General features: G+C 35.0%; 2 protein-coding genes across 5 annotated transcripts in view; one reads left to right on the top strand and one right to left on the bottom strand.

Annotated features, from left to right (window-relative positions):
• The first annotated feature begins 10,824 nt into the window (after positions 1–10,824).
• Positions 10,825–19,297, top strand: LOC143244834 (iris-like). Its single transcript, XM_076490225.1, has 4 exons — positions 10,825–10,994; positions 11,655–11,769; positions 15,172–16,155; positions 18,862–19,297. The coding sequence occupies exons 2-4, from the start codon at positions 11,665–11,667 to the stop codon at positions 19,165–19,167; spliced, it is 1,395 nt and encodes a 464-aa protein (XP_076346340.1). The 5' UTR covers positions 10,825–10,994; positions 11,655–11,664; the 3' UTR covers positions 19,168–19,297.
• A 1,668-nt stretch (positions 19,298–20,965) lies between these two features.
• Positions 20,966–24,823, bottom strand: part of LOC143244835 (uncharacterized) — a 29,344-nt gene continuing 25,486 nt past the window's right edge. For all 4 annotated transcript variants that reach the window (XM_076490226.1, XM_076490227.1, XM_076490228.1 and 1 more), the window contains exon 9: positions 20,966–21,776. In XM_076490226.1, the coding sequence (XP_076346341.1) occupies positions 21,472–21,776 (305 nt within the window). In that variant the 3' untranslated portion in view covers positions 20,966–21,471. The remainder of the gene's footprint in view (positions 21,777–24,823) is intronic.

Below are 24,823 nucleotides of genomic sequence, written 5' to 3'. Positions count from 1 at the left end.
AGATGCTTTAATTAATTAATTAATTATCGGTTAGTTATGTCCTCTGGTGATACTATGTTGAACTACGACATCATGGCCACCTGTCGTAGCGGCCTAGAAATGCGTGCTTGACGACATCCCCTTTGATGACAAAATTTGGAACTATGATCGCGTCACCTTTGATAACATCGCCCCCTTTCTCCCCTCCTTCGAAGCAGCCAATCAGTGTAAGGCGGCATTCATTCGATGCTGAAGTGGGGCCCTTACTATTTGTAGCCATACCCTTAAGAGGGTCATATTTTTGGAGTAACCTTAGCCAGTGGTACACGATTTTCTGTCATATACTAAAATTTTCGTTAGACCTATAGATTATAAGAACTGAAGATGATGCCTTGAAAATCTATGATAATCAGAGATATAAGCTGAGAAGGAAGAGTACCATAAAATGTTTGAAAATTATAAATCCCAAACTAGTATAAAACAAAATTTTGAAGTAAAGAATAGATAGGAAACTGTGATTTCTATTCTCACTAAATGTATATTAAATGAACACCATAGAACGATACTTGTAATCCTAATTTTATGTTTTTGATCATTTTCAGATCTTATGGCACATAATAATTATCTTATCTAATAGTCAGGATGTGCGACTTCATATTTGGGCTTAATACAAAAAAGAAGAAAATAGGCCCATTCAATATAAATGAATGCGCTTTTTGTGCAGAACCGTTTTTTAACAACAGATGCCCTCCAGAGAATGTCACATCTTACCATCTAGACCATCTTGATGGACATTTTAAAGCTTGCATGAAATATTGTGGTGTTGTCACTGAATTATTGTTGGCAAGTCAAGATACAATTCGAGCTGGTGCCCTTACTTTTAGGTACCGCATAAATTGTTGTACAACATGTACATGTGTTACGTATATCAAACGTTCAGCTGTGAAACAAAGAGCTAGCTGTAATAGCTCTGCACCTTTTGATTCTACCATCGGAAATACCACTACTTCTTTCACAATATCATATGCATCCCCCTTTAACTGAAATTATAAATGCTTTACCTGTGGTGAGTTATTTAGTTCCAAACATCTAGATATTTGATCAATTGTTAAATTCTCTCTGGACCATGATTCAAGCATGTACACAAAGCATTCAATGTCATTGAACAACGTACTAACCTAACACTCCTGATAAGATTCAGGGGAGTTCCAACAGAGGTCGTATGTCTGTTGAAGTTCGTTATTATCTACAAAAGGTTGTTACAGTAATTACATCAACCAGCACAATATCTTAGTATTTGCAAACAAAGAACCAGAAAAAGACACTATTTAGGAAAGAGTCACCAAAATCTTGATATTAGAATTCAAACGAGAATTAATCAAAGAATGGCCTGTGAATTAATGTATGTATAAAAATATATATCTCAGAATTAAGAGATGTAATTGTTGCTTTAATTTTTCTTATCTTAAATTGGGCTTCCATTTCCAAATTCTCATTTTTTATAATCTTTGATTACACTATAAAATTTTTCGAGAACGTTGTCGTAACTATGACCATTTTGTTTTGCTCTTATCATGGAACTAGTAATTAAGACAAAACTAATTAAATAACTTTACATACGTTGTATCAATAAAATTATGATTTTTTTAAAAGAAAGAGATGAAATTATCAATGAGAATAGAGAGAAATACCAAATTGTATCTGTCGGTATGATAAAAATGTTCTTTATATCAAGAACCATATATCATTTATGTCAAGCTGAAAGCTGATGTTCAGAGTCTGGTTTTGAGCTCACTCATTCAGAATATGAAAAATCTTCAAAAGTAATTGGATTGAATACCTTTAAGAGAAAAGACCACTTCATTTGGTCAACTTCCTCTTTTTCAAGAAAACCTATTGATAAGTTTAACCTTGGAACAAATGGGCGTTATAACTTACTGGCTGAATTATCCATTCCCTGCACAGATCTCCAAATTACTTGAAATAGGTATTTAAAAAAAAACAACATAGAGACGTTTTCTTTAAGATTACTTATTTAAAAATTTAATTTTAATAATATTTTAAGTTTTTCTTAACATTTGATTTTCAAAACAAAAATTACACAAACCTAAATTAAACATTCTTGATGAACCACACTGAGAACTATATAGTGATTAGCTGCCAAGTATAATCTTTGTCTGCTTTCATTTCTTTCTTCTATCTCTTTCACCTTCAGTTTCTCTCAAACTTCTTACTATAGCTACATCCCTCATTCCTTTCATTTCTTAACTTATCAGATTTTTGTGCATATATTTCAGCTGGTGTAATTCTTTCAGCTTCAAGCCTTAATTCAATTTCTTTGTATGATTTATATTTACTCTTATTTGCTTGTTTAACTCTATCAGTTTTTAGCTTTGCCACTCCTTCCTCCTATGATTCACCTCTTATTCTTTCCTCTTTTCATGCAATTTCTGAACTATCTTTGAAAAATATTTTGATGCGGCTTTTTTGCCATTTCAAAGTTTAAACATATTACTTTTTAACCTAAAAGGGTTAATAATCAAGTGAGATCTTAAAGTCACGTACACTGAATTTTATACAAACATAAGTGATCAGTTCTTTATATCAATTTCTTGTTAAAAAGTTTTCAGTATAATTAAGTACAGAGTATCAGTTTATAAGCTACCCTTATGTAAAACAAATGATGAATACTGTTATATATACTACGTTCACTACAGTTACAGTTTTAAAAAATAGCACAGCAGTAGTCTACTACATTCTATTAGGAATAAAAGTTTTAAATGGCCAAATTTTCTTTGATTCCTGAAAGAAAGCCAGTTATGACAATACAATAATTTTAAACCTCGCGATCGTTAACGAAATATCATTGAAATTTAAAACACGTTAAATGCTCACCGACAGTTTCGCACATTTTCTCTAATGCCACACTACTCCGTAACTGTAGAGAAATAAAAAAACAGACTTGGCAGTGATTTAGGTATTGAATCAGGACTGCTCAAGAATTTGGGTATTTCTCTTCAGCCCGTTCTTGGTTGAGATGTTGTTTAGCATCAGGTGGAGAGGTTTTGATAAACTTGTTTTGGCTTGCTAGTGTTAAGAGGGAAAAAAAGAAAAGGAGAGAAGGATTTTTTTTTTTTTTTGAGAATTATCCTGAGTGGCGTAAATGTTTTGAAAGATTGTTTCAGAAGTTTTCATCTGACCCAACGAAGTAAACAACGAGAGAGGGGCTGTGAGAACAATGCACGTACCAGCGCATGTAGTTGAGTGATCATTGACAACCAAGACTGTTTTTTTATTGAGTACACAATATATGAGATTGCAAATAACAACAGTATGAGATGTAATAAGTTTCTGCAAATTAGTATATTATGCTACGTAGTACAACATATAGATTTGGTAAGATATCGAGTAATAATGGTTTGCACAATAAAAATGCATATAATAAAAAACTGAAATCTGCTAAGAAAATAAATGAAAACTAAAACTAAAAACTAGAAATGATAATTTAACATTAACGCAAGTACATTAAAAACAAACTTTACTTTCAGTGTTAGAGTTCAAGGTAGGTTCCTGCGGATGGAAGGAGCATCTGGGACAGCAGTCATGGAAGAAGGCGATGGCGTAGATGCTGAAAGGTTCCTCTCTTTGGGGTGAATGCAGGATGTGGTGGAGAGCTGGTCGTTGAAAATGGACTGAATGAGCGTATATGATCGGAATGAAATGTTACTCATGTGATTCCATTGAATGTTTCAGTTCGGTTATCAGATAGACTCTGGGTGGTGTAACTTTAAGATGGTTTGTTCATGTTGTTTATCTGTGAGAGTGTTTTGCAAGTGTGGTAAGGAAAAGTGTATTTACACCAGCAGTCTGGAGTCTCAGATAGTTTAGAAAATTTTGCAAAAATATTATCATGTTGATATGCTATCACATAATATGCTGTGGCAAGGGCAATATATATTTGTTTAACGGGCGATTTTGATTCCATGAAGTCCAGTTTTGTGTATGTATGCTGTGGCATGTTAAGGTGACAGCATTAGCATAGTCAATGACTTAACTAATGTACAATTTATACATCAAAATGAGTGACTGGCGTTGCATCTTTCTCTTGAGGTATTTGATTTTTTTTGAGTGACTCTCATGGGCTGTTGTGTATGTAACATGTCGATGTAGTTCGAGCAGTTTGCCTTACCCATTCTATGCTTAAACACAAAGTAATTTCTTATTCTAATAATAAATTTAACTTAAACCTTAAATTTTAAGGATCACCAACTTTTTCTTGCTGGTAAACGCTACACAATAAAGTATTGGGTCTTGTTTGTTCTGTCAAGGTAAGTTTATCAGTGAATGATCGTGTTGTACGAATTATCTATTTTGGTACATTACACAACCTCCACTTCAGGGGTTGAAGGTATGTAGATGTGCTCCTTGATCATGATTATATTTTAAATATAAACCTGAAAACATCAAAATAAACTGAAGCACACATTCAAGCTCACGTTCAAAAAGAGAAACATATTTGATCATCAAAATTAATTTAGAAAAGTGGTTGTGTCACAGTCGAGTTTCGTGAGATTTGAAGATTTATTTTACAACAGAATTTCCCACCATTTAAATAAAAGGAACAAAGAGTGTTACAATATCATAGAAAAAACAGAAGTATGTTATATGTTGCAAAGTATTTGGTAAAATCAAATGTATACCTTTTTAGTGGGAATTTTGAACCCTTCGTGTTCAAAATTGTGGGGAATTGGGTTGTAGGACTCACCATTCCAAGTTCAGTGTAGGTGTGTGTGTTTTCATATAGCAAAGCCACATCGGAATATCTGCTGAGTCCACCGAGGGAAATCCAACCTCTGATTTTAGCATTGCAAATCCGTAAACTTACCGCTGTACTAGCGGGGAACCAGTGTGGATTGGTCAAATACTGTGTGTGACATTATCACACAGACAAAAATAGAATTTTGCTTACATATATATAATAGATAAGGATCCAGCTCCCCTAATACCTTTTTTGTCAGCCTGTATCTCAGTATATTTTACGAAATTAGATAAGGGTCCACCCGACCCCCTTTCTTTATATCCTTCCTCGTGTCATTTTGTATTATTGTTTGTCACTGATTGATCAAGATATGTGGAAACGTATATAAAACAAATAAACACACATACATTAACATTTAATTATATTGTTTAAGTTCGTTCCAATCACCCTCATAGCCTTTTTTTTTTCGTCTCATTTTGTATTATTAAGATGAGGGTCAAACCCTCAGTGGGAATTTTGATCCCTTATGTGGACCATAAATGTCTTGCCATATTTGATAGAGATTGGTCATATAGTGTGCGAGTAGTTAGCAGAAAGACAAACATACAATTTTGCTTGCATATTGGGTCTTTCTGGGTTTTCTTTTTGGACTGTCTTCCTGATTTTAGCTGTTTTATCATGCTAAGCTGAAAAACCATACTTTAACTAGGATCTCACTAAACCACATGGGCTATTATAAAGTTGTAGATGAAGATTCTGATTGGACAAAATTTGAAGATGTTACATCAGCGTGTCTCCTTTACAACCAAGCAAATATAATGGGCAATTTTGGGCAATTATTATGATTTTTCATGTGCCAGCAATGCCAAGCATTGGGATAGGGTATACTGGATTCATTTTTATAACTCATCACGATCTCTACCATCAAATCTAATCCAATTAATACATACCGAAAATTATTGACGTGATAGATAGACAGGCAGAACTGTTACCTCTTCATGTTACCTCTTATTTCCGAAGACTATAGAAGTCATAATGCTAAGTTTTGTTGAGGTTAGTGAAATAATGTGCGAGAAGTTAGCAGACAAACAAAGTTAGCAGAAAGGAGATGGTGCACAAATCTGATAACGAACATTATCAGGTCCAACCAGTGTACTGCCAGACTAATGAAGAGCAAGTTTGAGTTCCATCAGTACAAGTGAGTGATTACAATCACAGAGACAATCAGTCCATAAGGAAAGAGTCAATCACTTTGCTCAAGACGTGATGGTCAAGAATACAGGGAAGACATAGAAATGCTAGATCAGGGGTGCCCAACCGGTGGGTCGCGACCCCCTGGGGGGTCGCGAAGCCTTGGCAGGGGAGTCGCGTAGTCTTGTACAAGTAGCTTGGGATAAGATTAATTTTATTTCATCAATTACATTTTCATGCTCTTACATTTTTTTTTGTTTCGGTACAAAGCAAAACGTGTGCTACGTTAGTTCAATGTCATTAGGTGATATTATGGGTGTATGTATGCGTGCCTGTGAGTGAATGTGTATGTGTCTGCAACTGTATATATGTGTGTACTAGTGAGTAGCGAGTATGTGAGTGCACGCGCATGTACGTATGCTTGTGTGTCTGTTTAGCTGTGGTTAAGTGTGTGTGTGAAATAATAATCAGTGATGACGAGAAACCCACTTGTTGAGAAATTTATATGCAAAAACGGCTCGTTTGGGCTGAGAAAACACTTTACATAGAAGAGCGAACAACGTTTCGACCTTCTTCGAAGAAGGTCGAAACGTTGTTCGCTCTTCTATGTAAAGTGTTTTCTCAGCCCAAACGAGCCGTTTTTGCATATAAGTGTGTGTGTGCTCGCTGTCGACACATGAGTCACATGTCCGTTGCTGATTGGTGGATGACGAATCGCGCGACTGGCCACGCTCCCTTCCCTCCCAATACTTACCCCATCATTACTCTACCTGCACCCCCCACAAGTAGTCAGTGTAAGATCTATAGTTGCCAAAGCGTTCATTATTCAACATTTTTATTTTATTTTAACAAGGAGATAAGTAAGCAGTAGAGGTGAGTTGTGTCCATGGCTAAACGGCGCAGATATTCAGAATGCTACCTCAACATTGGCTTCACCACTGTGCTCGTCAACGAAGGCATCGAGAAACCACAGTGTGTTTTGTGCCATGCTGTCCTGAGTACAGAGTCAATGAAACCATCAAAATTCAAGCGTCATCTCGAGACAAAACATCCAGAACACGCAAAGAAGGGTTTGGATTTCTTCAAACGGCATGAACGGTGTCTTAAAAGCCAAAGAATCGATAGAAGTGGGTCGTTTCAGCAGCAGAGTGCAGCCGTAGTGGAAGCTTCATATGAGATTGCATTCGAAATTGCTAAACAAAAAAGCCTCACACGATTGGAGAAACACTTCTTAAACCCTGCATGATGAAAGCAGTAAATCTTATTCTTGGAGAAGCCAGTGCAAAGAAGATGCAGCAAGTATCCCTGTCAAATAATACTATACAGAGGTGCATTTCTAAAATGTCTATGGATGTGAAGGAACAGGTTTTGACTGAAATCAAGGGTTCCCCTTTGTTCTCCTTTCAGCTCGACGAGTCAACAGATTAAGTTCATGTTCTTCGTTGCTTGTCTTCGTGAGATACATTAATTCAGGTGACATCAAAGACGAATTCTTATTCTGCAGTGCACTTGAAACCACAACAAAATCTGATGATGTCATGGAAAAAGTTTCAACTTTTTTTCAAGACGAAGATCTTCAATGGGAAAACGTGTGTGGGGGTTTGTACGGATGGGGCACCGGCTATGCTGGGATCGAAATCAGGATTCCAGTCGAGAGTGAAGAAGCTAGCACCTCAAGCAAAGGGCATCCACTGCATGATTCACCGATATGTTCTCGCCAGTGAGACTCTCCCTGCCTCTCTGCAGGAAGTGCTTGAATCTGTAATCAAAATTGTAACTTATGTGAAGACTCAACCACTCAACACTCGCCTATTCAAAGAACTATGCAAAGACATGAATGCTGACCACGAAGTCCTTCTCTTCTACACAGCAGTACGTTGGTTGTTGAAAGGAAACGTTATTAATCGTGTCTTTGAAATGAAAGATGAAATAAAGCAATTCCTGGAGACTCAAGAAAGGAAAGATCTTGTAGCTCACTTCGAAGATGAAGCATGGGATAAAAGGGTTGCGTACCTAGCCGACATGTTTGACCAGCTGAACAAGCTCGATTTGAAGCTTCAAGGAAGGGAAACACATGTTCTCCTTTTTCAAGATAGTCTTCGGGCCTTTGTTTCCAAACTGCAGAAGTGGCGTCGGAAAACCAATCTTGGAAACATCGCTATGTTTGAAAAACTTTGTGGAGTGACGGATGAGTCTCAGATCCAACTGGATCAGTTCCTCAAGGATGAGATTACCGAACATCTTCAATCTCTAGAAAAGGAAGTCGAGCGTTACTTCCTTGAGCTATCACAGGAACAGAAGGCCCTGGTAAGGAACCCATTTTGTACTGAACTTGATGTATCCAGCATCCCAGATGATATTCAAGATGAATTTCTGGATCTAAGGAACGACTATTCAGCTCGTGATCTCTTCAAGGTGAAATTCGTGACTCAGTTCTGGTGCGCTATGTATCAGTCATACTCCAAAGTCAGCGTGATAGCTTTACGTGTCCTTGTTCCATTTGCTTCCACCTACTTGTGTGAGGCAGGATTTTCCACTCTTGTCAATATAAAAACAAAGAATAGGAACAGATTGGATGTTGGAGATGACATGAGACTGGCTCTAACAAACGCTCGGCCACGAATTTCAAAGCTTGCTGCTGAAATGCAACATCAGGCATCTCACTAGCTGGGTTGGATAGCTGTTCAAACCTATGTTAATATTATTTTAAGAAATATATGTTCTTTTTGTGAATTCAGGTTGGACCAATGTGATTTAATTTGCTAATAAATAATTACAGAATTTTTAAATATATTTTTTTAGATGTTTCTTTCCCTCTCCTTCACAGAAAATAAAAGAAAAATTAAGCTGCTGATAGTAAGCCCTAAGTAGGGGGTCACATGGGTTTCAAACTTTTAGGTAAGGGGTCGCTAGTGCCAAAAGGTTGGGAACCCCTGTGCTAGATGCACAAGAAATCACGCTGAGAGTACCGGCAATGTTCTGTTCATCAACAACTTCCTGGCCATTGGAAAGCAAGATGGAAAAGAGATTGGAAACATACCTCTCATTGACCTTCCAATTCTTGTCCCGTATGAAATGTAACCATAATATTATAGATAATTTTATGATTTTTTTACACATTAAGTCACAGCATTAACTCAGAAATGTACCATCTTTCAACACTTATTACAAGCCTTTTAATCTAGGCATACACTGTTAATGAAAGCTTTGGCGAATTGAAGCCAGAAAACATTTAAAATATTTACATTAGTGACATACAGTCTTCGTGTTACTTTCTCGAATAACATCACATTGTAGTTGAGTATAGTTTTTTCTACTTATAACCGTATAATCAATAGTTCCTTCCAGAAATATTTATCTTTATTCGCTTCCCTTAGTAGTTTTAAAACCTCTTCCCAGGTGATACCTTTCTAAAAGTAATTGTGATTCACTAAACATGTTCTCATCACTGGATTTTTTTTTCAAATGACTCGTTCCCAAATTGTAACAGTAATTTTAAGAAAGCAATATATTTCAAAATGACAAGGTAAAGTGATAGCTGTGATCATTTGAAATATATTCTTGTTTGCTTTTTGGAAAGGAGTTTTACAGTTTTATGTTATTAGTGTGTGGATTCTAACTGATTTGATTTTTAAAAAAATAATCTAAAACATATGTCACGTGACTGTGTTACATATTCAGTATTATTCTGTTCTGATGTGAAGGACAAAGCTGTTTATTTTGTTCCTGGATCGGCGATGCTTCATCTCACACATGGTGTAAGAATCAGTTTGCTTGAGAAATCATATGTGACACAAAAAAAAATCGGACGTTGTCGATATCTCTAAATGATTTCCTAGTCTGATTAGTTTTCCCGAAAAAGAAATAGATTAATCGAGGTACGTATTTAGATGCATATTATTTGTTTTCATCTATTTCTCTATAGGGTCTGATTCTTATAGTAACAGTAGTTAATATTACCACAAGATAAAAAAAAATGTAATAATTCAAGAAAAAGTATTTGAGGGTACCACCTGGTGACATTAGAACGCAAATTCTTGTTCTGAACATGTCCTCATTAGTACGAGCTTTAAAGAGTTATATAAATTTGTTTACCCTGTGACCACGAGATACATATATTATACAATGGACTTGTTCAGGTTCTTTTCTTTTGCTTATGACAATTCATATCACAATATGATGCACATCCGTACCTTTACATCTTATCATGCGTAACACACGAGAAATATTTGTTTACTGTATTTGTTATGATAAACCGTATACTATGGAATTTGTAATGAAACAAATAAAATGCTCTTGTTATCCTTAAGCGAGCTGGACTTTACATTATTTTTCCCTGAATAATCTACAACAATCCGCCCAACAATAGAATGTGTTACTACAGTTCTTTATCCAAACCCATAAAACGTGTAGAATATATAGAAGAGTTTTAAGTTTGCTTACTCTCAAAATAAATTTAAATTTCGACTGTTTAATTTTACGAGGTTACCAAAGTATATTAAAAACAATAGCGTAGGTAGTTACTGTGTTTAGAATTCATGAGTATTTCTTTATATTGTCATTATTTCAACTCGAAGAAATAATAAAGATTAAAATGAGTTGACCTTGAAAACAACAATAGAACAATTGCGAATGCAGCTCAGAGCTTGGGTGAGACACGGAAAGTGTGATGTAAAATGTCTTTTTGGTCATGGAAGGTGTCGCCAAGCCCATTGTTGTTCTGCCCGAATGCGTATTTTGAAGACACATTCGTATTACAAACAGAGCATAATGCGGAAAAGAATAAAACCTTTAACTCATGGTATGACGTAATATGTTTAGTAAACGAATCACTGAGAAATATAACAGTATTTAAAAAACAATATCTTAGTAGAAAAGACGGATGCTGTGTCGATTTTTTTTCAAAGTCAGATTCCAAAGATCGTACAAGCTTTGTAATCTATTAACAGTTGAGATCCCAGAACTTTAAATGATAACTTATAATATTCAGTTTAGAAAATACTGGTATCTCGAGAATATTTGTTATAAACTGAAATAGTGAAAACAAAGAAAAACTTTAAAACAGGTAAGAAAAATACGACTTTTATCCATTGGTAATTATTTTTAAACGCAAAGATATAAAGTAGACTACTTGCACTCTATTCTCTATCGCGGGGAATCGACACTTGGATTTTAACGTTGTAAATTCGAATATTCCGCTAATCTATTAGGGACCTACATTGTTGCTATACGAAATTTTTAAAAATAGTGAGCATAAATATCATTAGTGTTTAATTGGTCCTCACAGGACGAGCAATAGAGACTCCTTTGAAATTCCTGATTATATATATATATATATATAAGGAGTACGAATTATATTTTAACTGTTTCAAGTTAACACTTCTTTGTATAATGTTTATGCCATATAACACAGAAATATATGAATGTTAACCTATAAGTATTTATTACGTTTATGCATGGAACATCTCAATGAACTATTTGTGTGCATTTAACTTCATACAAAAATGTTCACAAAAAATTTTTTGTAAAACATGAATACAGAAGTGATTGTAACATCGTGATAAGCCGAGTATTTTTCTAATACAATGTCTTCAAAAATATTTAAATAAATAGCTCTGTATCAAGTGAAGTGCACTAAATTTGCATATATATTTATATATATGGTGACTAGCTGAACAGAAGAATGGTCTTTATACATATCCAGTAACATGCTGTTTTCTTGCAGGAATGCACCCATGGTATGGGTATTAACAGTTATTGATAAGGAGAGAACAATTTCGACCCATACCAGCCGTTCTGAGATACATTTTTATTTCAAGTGGGTTTCTCGTCTCAACAAGGTATGCACCCCGTTGGCTCACCAGGAACCTTGATAGGTTTATGATGCTAAAGATTCGGTGGAACAGCACATATAGTCTATAATAACAGCTTTCTGTTCCACAACAGAGTTGTAATTGTGTACATATAGTCTATAATAACAGCTTTCTGTTCCACAACAGAGTTGTAATTGTGTATTTATTATAAATGTATTTATTATCTAAAACAATTAATTTTTTTCACAAGTGTTTACTTCTCAGTAACATAACTTCCTACACTATACTATAATTTTATAAACATTAAGATCTAAATATAACCAACAGCAAGAGTTTAAATTAAAGATGATATTTTTTACATACACTTAAATAAATATTCGGTGATAGCGTTATAGACTAGCATGCTGTTCTGTTTCTCAAGCAGTTTGGTTTTTTTTCTCCAGATATTAAACCATAGGTGTTTTCAACAATGAAGTTCTTAACAATTCTGTTTTGTGAAAACTCACCACACGATAAAAGTCTATTTTATTGTATTATTTCATTGAAAGGGCTCTTCTTACAGAGTACTTGAAGTCATAGTATACTTATCGAATTTTTCTTAGTTACAACTCAATTTCATGTGTAATCAATGAGGGTGACCTCGAGTAACATGGCAGTTTTGATATATAAACTTTTTTATTACATGAAAATGTAATCACTTTCTGTAAACATGACGTAAGTTCGCTTTAGCTTAAACATTAAATACGTATTCGATGATAGAAACAAAACTAAAGTTATACAGGAGCTTCAAATTTAAACAAAACTGTATGCTGAATGGGATAAAAAGAGATTTAGATGTCAGTTTTTCTCTCTCTCTTTCTTTTAACACATATACCGAAACTAAACATCGTGAATGTAAAACTAAAACATGCCGAGCGTTCAGAAAGTATGTTATTAAACGTAACAAATATTTATATTTAAGGTGATAACATAATTTCCGGACACCATTTGTAATTCCCCACCTACATTAGTATTGTACCCTATTTTAAGTTTTTGGTTAAAGGATGGTTAGATGCAATATCACTGGCTTTAAGCATTTCAGAAGTGACATTTTTTAACTAAGAGTTTTCTCTTCATCGAGACAGACTATTATTTAGAATTTTGGTTTAATCGAATAAAATTCAATTGAAAACCCGTTATAACAATATTTCAGACATATTCGGTCTAAATTATGTCGCGCTTTCTTGATTGCTAAAACTGCATATCTGTACAATTTGCGAAAAACTGCATACTAAGAGATTATCCCACGTTGAATCAGCGATAAGTTCACGTACTTATAACCCTAAAATTCATGGTTCATTTTCCTGCTGTAGACAACATGTTGTGTTAGTTAGCGCTAAAACGTAATAAGCAAACAGTATTAATGGGTTATATTTTTGCTTGCACAAATAAAATATTTAGATCTAAAGGTATTTTATTATATATGATAGATCAACGTAAACCACAAAGAGTTTAATTATTAAAGACACATATTTAAACCATGTAGGTTATTTGCCAGTCTCAAAATTTTGTAAGACATGTCAGCATGTAACATCAAGAAATTTCATTTACGGTTTATATAAATATCATACAGTTCGTTTCACATTTCTTTTCATATCGCATCCTGCAGGGGAAACCTTGGTTTGTTTTGAATTTCGCGCAAAGCTACACAAGGGCTATCTGCGCTAGCCGTCCCTAATTTAGTGGTGTAAAACTAGAAGGAAGGCAACTACTCATCTTCACCAACCGCCAACTCTTGGGCTACTCTTTTACCAACTAATAGTTGGATTGACCGTCACATTATAACGCCCCAGGTCAAGCATGTTTGGTGCAACGGGGATTCGAACCCGCGACCCTTAGATTACGAGTCGAATGCCTTAACCTATCTGGTCACACTTGACTGAGGGAAACCTACAAGTTCTTTAAATGAAAGTTGAAAAAACATGCTTTAACCCATCTCTGAGCTGTTATGAATGACTCTTTATTATTAAACTATATGTTATAATGAAAAAATAAAATGTTCAAAAATCACTGGTCAGAAGTTTCTACGCGCAGTGATAAAGCACAAAACGCACAACAATGACAGCTAAGAAAAATAATTCGTTTAAATTAAACAAATAGAAAATATTTCAGTTTGTTTGTTTTGGAATTTCGCACAAAGCTACTCGAGGGCTATCTGTGCTAGCCGTCCCTAATTTAGCAGTGTAAGACTAGAGGGAAGGCAGCTAGTCATCACTACCCACCGCCGACTCTTGGGCTACTCTTTTACCAACGAAACGTGGGATTAACCGTCACATTATAACGCCCCCACGGCTGGGAGGGCGAGCATGTTTAGCGCGACGCGGGCACGAACCCGCGACCCTCAGATTACGAGTCGCACGCCTTACGCGCTAGGCCATGCCGGCCCGAATATTTTACTCTTTCACGCTTGTACTTACAGTAGAATGATGTACAACATACCGTGTCAGTGTGATGTAACATGATTTTTTAAATTTTTTTCTTTTGCATCAAAGGATACGTCGCATGGAGGCTATTTTTTCTGGTTGGTAGTTTGTGTCTGCTTTAATTACTATAGGTATTGTTTTAAATAATAACAAATCATAAAGAAACGCCCTCTTGAAGAGTTGTAAGCGGATTTGGAACTCAAAAGAAAAAATATTATTTTTGCGCTATATTGCTTCATAAAGAATATAGAAAACCCGGCGAAATATTGTAAAAAAATGGGCTAATTAATTATAGTAATGAATTTCGCATGTTTTTTTAAATTTGGTAATAGTTTTTTTTTTTAATTTCGCACAAAGCTACTCGAGGGCTATCTGTGCTAGCCGTCCCTAATTTAGCAATGTAAGACTAAAGGGAAGGTACCTAGTCATTACCACCCACCGCGAACTCTTGGGCTACTCTTTTACCAACGAATAGTGGGATTGACCGTCACATTATAACGCCCCCACGGCTGGGAGGGCGAGCATGTTCGGCGCGACGGGGATGCGAACCCGCGACCCTAAGATTACGAGTCACACGCCTTAACGCGCTTGGCCATGCCGGGCCAAGGTAGGAGGCTTTTCGAGCCATCATAAATTACTTGATGTTAAAGTTACAGTGGTTATCATAAGTCTTATATTTTAACAAAGAACAAAATAATTTGTGTAACATGTATTGTAAGGATAGAGAGACGGTGGTATTATGTAAAAAATAAGTGACTAGATACTGTAATAAATACAAGAAAATTGAAGCATACTCATTTAAACATACATATATATGTTAATGAGGATTATGGGAGTATCTTCTCAAGAGCCATAAAAACCTTAAGGCGATTAGCAAGTAAACCTTTTTAAGAAATTATCTGTTACTGAAAATATTAACCATTGATACATAAAATTGGAGAAATGAACAGTCTACTTTACTCTACAGAAACAGTGCGTTACAATTACCAGGATGCTAAGGCGTGGAGTTATGTTGTGGTTATCAGTTTTAATGACAATGACCACATCAGTACTGTGTATATCCTACGCCATGAGGAAGGTCGCCTTTGCTACAAACCAGCTAGGAATGGATATTTTGAGGACAATGGAACAAGAGGCTAACGGCAATACTGTGGCGTTTAGTCCATTGAGTATTAGTACAACTTTGGCTGCAGTAATGATTGGCTCAACTGGAAATTCCATTTTGATGCTTCGTCATGCTCTCTATCTTTGGGGAATGCAACCTCAACAGATACATGAAGCTTTTCACGACCTACTTCGTCATCTCGCAGACAATCTTCAAGCCTCTTTGGCTCATCGATACAATAGCCATAGGTTTGGGACTTCTTTTCATCAAAGTGACACAAATTCCCTACTGTTTTACAGTTCTCTATACTTTCAAAGAGACTATAGCATGAGCTATCCGTTCCAGGTTTTCCTCTATAGGTATTACAACATAACAGCTCATTCCGTGGATTTCTATAGAAATGGAGAAGAGACAAGAAATCACATAAACGCTATTGTAGCCAAGCAAACAGATGCTAAAATTATGGATATTCTTCCTGACCTTCCAGAGAAAAGTACAAATATGCTATTCTTGAGCGGAGTCTATTTTCGAGGTTTGTTGGACATGGAGATGTCTATTCCTAACGATTCGTCATCAGGAGACGTCCCTCCTGAGATAGAAATTAACAGCATTGTTAACAGTAATGGTCCAGTACTATTGGAAGCCAAAAATGCCCGAGTTCGATATGGTGTGGATAGTTATCTCAACTGCACAGCTGTAGAAGTTCCTCTCAAGGGTGGTTTTCTATCAGTGTTGATTCTTCTTCCTTTTGATCCAAAAGGAATGTCGCTGATGGAAACAAGGATCTCTGCTCAGCGTCTCAGTGACTTCATGTTTAGCATGGCAGTCAAAAGGATAAATCTACAGGTAACATTAACTATGTAGAAATTGACATATTAACACTGTAATAAACCATTTTTATGTGTATATGTTCATTTTAGCATAATTTTGTGCAAGCAGTTTCTTTAAAATTAGCTTTAAAATTCAGCAAAAAACTGGGTAAAGTGTTTTCATGTTTGTTTGATACAAATTTAAAATTATCTAAGGGCATCAAGAAACTTATCAAGCTTTAACGATATTTTAGATTGAGGCTAAGCTAAGTTTGTTTAATAGCAGCTGTGAAGCAACTCTCATATTTGAAATACGAAGCGATAGAGTGTTCCATTTTCAAGTTATATCAGCCTTTTATCATTTCACTTGAGCCGATGATAGAAAATGTATTTAAGAAAAACTCTTAGTCTCTACATAGGTATGAGAAATAGTTTAATTTTTATTTGGTAGGCATCACATAATTGCTAGGAATGTACATAAAGGCGTGATTTTGAATAAAATGTTAAGCTAGCAAGTTAAAGCTTCAATTTATTTCCTTTTCAGAACATTTGAAACTCTAACGCTAGAAATTAATTTTTGAAGTCGAAATTTTATAGCCCTAAATTTTACAGTTACTTTCTCCGTGTGCGATGTATATAAACATGTAATTCCGTATATACTAAATTACCTAAAGTATTGATCAATCATACATCGTGAGATATTTGCGTTGCACTGCTCTGATAATATAATTTTAGTAACAAAATGACCCGCTTTTGGGATTAATCACTTTCTGACTCCATGATCAGTCATTGATCATCTGAATGAATAAAACGCCACTTCTCTTATAGCACGTCCCCGACAGCGAGAAGTCTCCGGATTTACAGTGCTAAAATGAGGGATTAGATTCCTATAGGTGGACATACAAACAATTATAACATAGTCTCAAATGTAGTAATATTTCTGTGACTGTCCTTTCTGTCCCTTTTGCGGTTCCAATAAATTCAGGTCAAAGTATCGCGCTTTCTACTATTAAATATTTTTGACTTATACATATGTTCTCGCTTTGAAATACGTTGAATAAAAATATAGTACATATATGTATATTCAATTTTGTAGCATATCTGTTATGAGTATGTGTGTGTTTTCTTATAGCAAAGCCACATCGGGCTGTCTGCTGAGCCCACCAAGAGGAATCGAGCCCCTGATTTTAGCATTGTAAGTCCGGAAACGTGCCGCTGTACTAGCGGAGGGCATCTGTTATGAACATAGTTTAAAAGCAAAATAACTTAAATGTAACATAAATTAAGATGGAAATTTTGTTCGCTTTCTGTATAATATACAAAGAGAATAATTTTAACATTTTGTAAAATTTAGCCCCAATATATACACACGGATTAGCCACTGTCAATATCCTCACGCCTTCCAGTGGCACAGTAGTATGTCTGCTGACTCACACTGCCAGACACCGAGTTTCGATACCTATGGTAGGCAAAGCACTGATATCGCATTATGTAGCTTTGTGCTTAATTCCAAATAATCAATCAGTATTCTCACGCAGAACATCATGTATTGCAATTAAAAGTGCTGACTGTGTAAACGAACTAAAATTACCCCAACTCCATTTCTAAACACATGTAATGTAATATTCAATCACATTTCTCTTGATTTACGAAATGAAATTGTAACTTAGGCGTCCCTAATTTTGAGCTATTAAACTGAGGAAAGACATTCAGCCAGCCAACAGCATCCGTTGTCACAGTAGTCTTTGTACATGTATTTAAATACAGAATAACAGGAATGGGTTATAACGTTTCGAAGGCCGGACCTATTGATCCACAACCTGACACATTAACCACTAGGCCATGTTTGGCCAGTTTCATTTTTATGTAAGTATAAAACAAACACAATTCATCAAAAACTTATTACCAAAAGGGAAAGTTATTTGTTTTAAACCATTAGGACACTGTCCAAAAGTCACAATGTGACAAGGTAGTTAACATTTCTTTATCTATGGAGATCATTCAAGTTGATACCAATTAAAACAGGTTTCTTCTGAACATTAGTCCACTACACTATGTAATTGTGATGATGCAGACTAACTTATTCTCTTCGTTGCCATCAGACTTACACCCTCAATCGAATAACGAGTATCACGGTTCTTGGTTGCATATGATGGATTTCATTTTCTCTCAGTGAATCGATTTATTTGAGGCTATGATTAACAGCTTATCGGTGATTATTATCCAGCAGCTTAAATGTGCGGGGTCAGTCCTCAGTTAATTTTTACAGTTTCGGGTGATGAAGGTGCAACCAGATGAGTGTTTTTTATATAAATCATTACAAGTTTTACACGAAGAAATGAATAATTTTGGACGTCAAGGCTGATCTTTACTTTAGCACGTTCAGCGGGTTTCCATTTAAACAGCGACTTAGTCACAATAGATTTCGATGTGAATAGTTGGACTGAGAAAGCTTCAATTACTTGTACTTTTTTTTTACATCCAATAACCATTTGTTATCCAAGCTCCTTGCAGTTATATTTTCATAGTATTTTGATCTTAACTGAGTGTTAGTGGCAGATACTGACTTTTATATACCATATACAGAGGTTTCTCATAAGATGCACAAAGCTGAACAGCAATAAACCAATCACAAGCAGTTGCATACTGACTCGATATCTTTGGTAATATGTCTAAGACTGAATTAATTTGTCTTATTAATTTATTGAATTTTACTAATCTGTTAACCATCTCTTGTTCTTAGATGCCTCGTATAAGCTTCGAAGATACCTACCAAAACTTTTCACGAACCCTAAGTTCTATGGGACTTGATAACTTCTTCACACCCGGGTATGCTAATCTGTTCGGAATAAGCCCCTTTCGGTGGCTGCACGTGACAGACATCATCCATAAGACAAAAATAGAGATTAAAGAAGATGAAAGTGATATGAGTACAGAAACGTCTGAAGATGATGAGGCAGTTGACTTGAAACTCGACAGGCCTTTTCTGTACTTTGTCATGGATAGCATTAGTGGTTTAGCTATAGTGTTAGGTAAATTCTCTAATTAATTGGAAAAAAATAAAGCTCACCTAACTTCTCATGTGTAACTTACTGTAATGCATAGTTTTTCTTTCAAAATTAAACTCCTATAAGATATTGCCTGAAGTTTTAACATAAATGTATGTACAAACCATACCAATTGTGCTATGTTAATAAAGTAAGAGTATTCGTGTAAAAAAGAAAAGTTTTCAAAAAATAGCAGGTTAGTACGACGATAAATGTATACACTAAACGTTCACGAAATGTATGTTTAAAGGTAAGGTTGAAAATCAGCTACAGGCGTAGCTAATTCAGAAAAATTAGTGTTAGTTTCCTTTGTTCAAACAAAACTCAAATTTTAAAAAGTTGAAAAATAATTTTGAAAACCTTCCTGCTCTTAAGTTATGCTAACATAAAGTCAGTAACATCATGTAACAACATTTTTACTTTTTCTTGTTCCTGGGCAGTAAATGTTATTTCCCAATTGCTTATGCCTAAAGTAAATGGAAAAAAAAAACCAACCTATTTCTCTTTTCAAACTTTGCTTTTGTAACCTGGGTAATGAAATTTTCAAATTTACACATTTTTTAGAATATTCCACGTAGATTCAGTTCTGAGTAGCTGATAGAGAATTTTTTCGAACTTACAAGAATTTTCTAGAATGTTGTAGAGCTTAAGAGTATTTTCAAGAACCTTTTAGAATTTTCTAGAACTTCCCATAATAATATATATATACAGGGGCTTACCACTCACCACTTTAGTTACGTTCTAGCTGCCTAAGTGAACACAGAGACCTATCCCAGGAGGCTTTACCGAGTTTCCCTGTTATCTATGCCTTTGGGACAGAAGGGACACCGCAGCGCACTACAACAGGAAGCATTGGCCACAACGGACCGACTTCACTGTGGGAAGGCACAATGTCAAGTGTGAGCCATTAGTGCACCTCCAAAAGATGTTGTTCCCACCATTGCACCTAAAATTGGGTCTTATGAAACAATTTGTCACGACTCTTGATAAGAAGTCTGCAGCCTTCAAGTACCTTCAAGACTTCTTCCCTAAGCTGTCTGAGGTAAAGGTCAAGGCTGGTGTTTTCATTGGACCACAAATAAAGAAGATCCTAGAATGCACAGAATTCCCCAAGAAGCTCAGTAGGAAGGAAAAAAAGAGCTTGAGGCAGCTTTGTCACAGTAGTTTGGGGCTTCTTGGCAATCACAAGGCCGAATATTATGTGGAACTGGTTGAGGCTGTGGTAAAGAACTGTGGCAAAATGGGCTGCAGGACGTCCCTCAAAGCCAATATCCTTGACGCTCATTTTGATAAATTCAAGGAGAACATAGGAGCATACTCAGAGGAGCAAGGCGAGCGCTTCCATTAAGATATACTGGACTTTGAACACCGCTACTAAGGAGCATATAACAAAAAAAGTTGGGAGACTATATTTGGAGGCTGATACGTGAAAGTGATTTATATTACAGTCGAAAATCTTGAGAAGCTACTCACTTCTAAACATTTTTGTATAACTTTTGTATAAATACATGTAAATCTTGATTCATACGTTGTTTTATTTAGACCTTATGTAAATGAAAATGTGCAAATTTGCCGGTTTTAACATAGAAAACAGGTTAATTTCTAAATTTCATTATCCATGTCACAAAAGCAATGTTTGAAGGAAATAATGGCCATTTTTGTAATTTTACAAAATAAGCAATTAAGAAATAACATATAGCACCCAGGATCAAAATTTGTGTTACATAGTGTAATTAACGCGAATGTTTTAACTAAACAAAATGTATTTGCCTATTATTATCATTAAGTTCAAAATAGAAAGTTGATTGTAGTATTTTTATTGTAGTATTTTTTACATCTTTTATTACGTGATAAAATATGCTTAGCACTACAGAAAATAATCTATATTTGAAATAACCACTTAATATGAAAATGTTTACAATTACGTTATTTTAGTGCGCTGATTTACTTCTACATAAGTATGCTGGCACAATCAGGCACCATCAGGCCAAGTACAAGTTTACAAGTTTTCATTTGAAATCTTAGTGATATTTAGTTATTAAAAAATCAAATTACGTCTCTTGTTAGTTCCCAGTATAAAAATGCATCTCTATGATTGGTAAGATATAAGCTATTATGTACGTGGAGAATCACAAAATTAACATTTTTAGTTTTGTAAAAGGAATCAGTCATATAATTATTTTTTTCTTTCAGTATGGACTCTTTTTCTTTAATTTATGCTAAACCAAATTAAATTACAATTCCTCTCGTCCTGTTCCTTATATCCAGTTAAGAAAAGCTAAAACCAGGTCAAAGTCTCAGCATTTCTATACTCTTTTATGCTCAATGTTGGGTGCATGTCGAGTCTCGTAATCCACATGAACAAAAGCTCTTTCCACCTCAGGTAGAGCTTCGAGCTTCTGTTGTAGTGATTCACCTACATCATGGGCATGTTTTAACGGCATATCTTCAGATAATACAATGTCGACTTCTACCAGAAGATTTGTACCAAAGTGAAAAGCTCGTACGGTGTCGATTTGTTGAATCTTTGAGTCGTGATTAAGAGCAAGCCATGTGATCTTCTTCAGGAACTCTGGTTTGGCAGTGTAACCCGTCAGGAGTTTAATTTGCACTACCACAAATAATCATGTGAATAAACAATTGATGACTCACATATATTTAATTTAAAAAGCAAAATTATGTATGAAATTAGCAAAATTTCTAATTTTTCAAATATATATTACACAAGTGATAATAACTTTAACACAAAAAATAAGCTAATGATAAAAGATAATTGGTAATTATTGGGCTTGTTGCGCGGTACGCCGCAAGAAAGATCCACAAGTGCGTCGACTTCAAACAATAAGAAGAGATGATAACGTTGTAAATACCAGAGACGATGATGTCATAGTTACATGAAGTATCACCAGTGGGCGCATTGCTAGGACAGACATATTGCTGTATGTGAAACCAAAGGGTGTTGGTGCCATGACAGACAAATATTATCATAACAATGGGAGTTCTGAAGAAAGCATATTGTTAGGCCACCATGATGATCTTATCTTAAAAGTGCTACAACATGTGATTACGTCATCAATGTTTAAATTTAATTCCGTTTCAAATAGAACCGTTATTTAATAACAATGACAAATTACTTCATTTTGCACACATTACTTTTACAGTTTTAACTTAAATAAGTTTTACAAAGACAGATGTTTCTGTAGGGGGATAGAAATAATATAGGTGGATGATGCTACTAGGTAGGCTTACCATAATTTCCAAGCCTCAAACCGGGACAGTTTTCAATTTTTATTAAAGGTACTTGCACTGGTATAATAAAGAAGTGCTTTCATAACCTAACTCCCCTTAAACTTTAATGCTGCCACAAAAAAGGAATACTGATAATTTATATCTCTAACATTTTTTTTTAATTCAGCAAGGCAAGGTACATCAAAATTTCATTAAGTTTTCACTGAACACTTTTTTATGACCATACATATTTTTTACTTGAATTAACTTTCTTCAAAAATCTTTATTGGTTTTTAATTTTGCAAAGAACTCACTGCATCTCAATTCAATATTGAGTTTACAATGCAACAGTCCTTTTACTGTTGATTCATTCATTAGACCTCTTTCTTGAGACCAAATGCTATTCATCACTGAAAATACTCTTTCAACAGGGGTAGAAGTGCCTGGTAAACAAAAAATGTACTCCATAACTTGCCTGAGATTAGGTAGAGAAATACTTTGATTTTTGAAGTGATTGAAAAATTCTACCTATTTTTTTTCACAACCTATTTCTTTTGCTTTTCACTCGTTATATTTTGATGACCAGAAGGATTTAGCAAGAACAACTTCATCAAACAGATTATCAACATTGATTGCAGCATTTTCAAGCGTTTCATTATTTTTTTCAGCAGTTGCTTCTATGTCAGGCCACACAAAAACACTGTTTTTTCTATCCAAACAAAGTATTCCCAACCACCAAAACTGTTTTCCACAACTCAACATAAGACAAGCAGCAACCTTAAAAACTGGTAAATTCCTTCCCAATCAAGTCCATCTGGAACCCTCCCTCTTTCTCTAGCACACTGAGTATTTTTTTTTTTTTTTGCACTAAGGGAAGAGTGTTATTATCTCGTCTTTCTTTCAAGTTGGTTTTCAACTTATTAAGTTTTGCAAAAATATCACTTGCAGTTGCTTTTGTTTTCTCCATGGCTAAAATCACTTTGTTAAACAAGCCTAGTTGTCCATGAACAAATTTTTTTATCAACAATGCTCTTGTGAACAAAAATATGACTTCAGTCCTTCATAAATCTGGAGAATTCTCTCAACAGCTGGTAACGGAGACAGAAATCACGTATTTCCATATTGGAGAACCTTCTTGTAGTAAATTTCTACAAACTCACATAATTCTTTTAGATGTGTAACACGCACAGTGTAAATATGGAAATACTTGTAAATTTTGACTACCAATGGGAAGGACATTGATTGCAGTTTGGAGACAGTTATGTACAATATGAGCACCATAACAAACACCCATAATCTTCCTGTCACTTTCCTTTTTGAATTGTTTTTTCCTTTTCTCTTTAAACCTCCAAAATTTGTATTGCAGTTGTCACCACAATAAGCAACATTTTTTTTTTGATAAATCATGTATTTTTAAAGTGAACACCAAGCAATTTGTCCAAATGTCTGTTGTCACTCCAGGAACTGACTGAAAGTCTGAAAGTTTTACTTTTACTCCTTCCTCTGGCAAAAAATATCGCACCATGACTGATATAATTTTAGCATATTTTTGGTTTGAAGCATCTGCTGTAAGTGAAACGAACTGGACCTCCATTAAGTCTCTCTTCAATTCCTCTGCTGCAAAAGGAAAAATTTTATTCAAAATAATAGCCTCATTCTTCGTTCTGGTAGAACTGAACTTTGGTTCAAATAACCTTGCTATCAGATTGGAAGAGCAATTAGCTGTTTTAAAGCTTATGTTATGGACAACACTGTGATAAGCAAATGTTGCTTTTTTTTGGCAGCTATTAACAAGTCACTCTCTTCAGGCACAGTTTTTTTCAAGAACACATCAACTCTTGAACTTTGAGCAGCTACTGAAAGACTAGCTGCAGGTTTAGCATTTTTTAAATGGTCTTTTATGTCTGAGCGACCACCATGTGAAACAGAGAATTCAGATGAACACTGCAAACATTTGACTCTGTTCTCCTTACCACAATTTTTTTTTCATAAATGGATATTCTTTTCACAATTTACTGTTGAATGTGAACTTTCTTTTTCCAGCTTTAGACATTATGACTAGGATTAATTTACAAAATAAAAGAATGAAAACAATTCAGCATGTACCGTATGACTAATAAAATAAACACTGTAATAACTAAAGCAGTCACAAAGCAAACACTTACTCAAATAAAGCTTTGCATATGCTGCCGTTCGCCACTTGTGCAGATGCCGTTACTGACGAATCATTATAGTTGTACAGGTACCGTATTAGCTGTCTGTGAATTTCGTCCGATGCAATACCTTTGAAAATTTGCATGATACAGCACTATGACTCCCTCTACCCATCAACTAATAAAATGAAAACTTAAAAATTATTTTTTTCAACACCAAGTCAGGACTCTATGCTGATTGATTTTAACATTTTATGTTTATCTTTTTTGGAGTTTA

This window comes from Tachypleus tridentatus, chromosome 2, assembly GCF_004210375.1.
Source record: "Tachypleus tridentatus isolate NWPU-2018 chromosome 2, ASM421037v1, whole genome shotgun sequence".
Lineage (NCBI taxonomy): Eukaryota > Metazoa > Arthropoda > Merostomata > Xiphosura > Limulidae > Tachypleus > Tachypleus tridentatus.
This window is presented reverse-complemented; position numbering and strand designations above follow the sequence as displayed.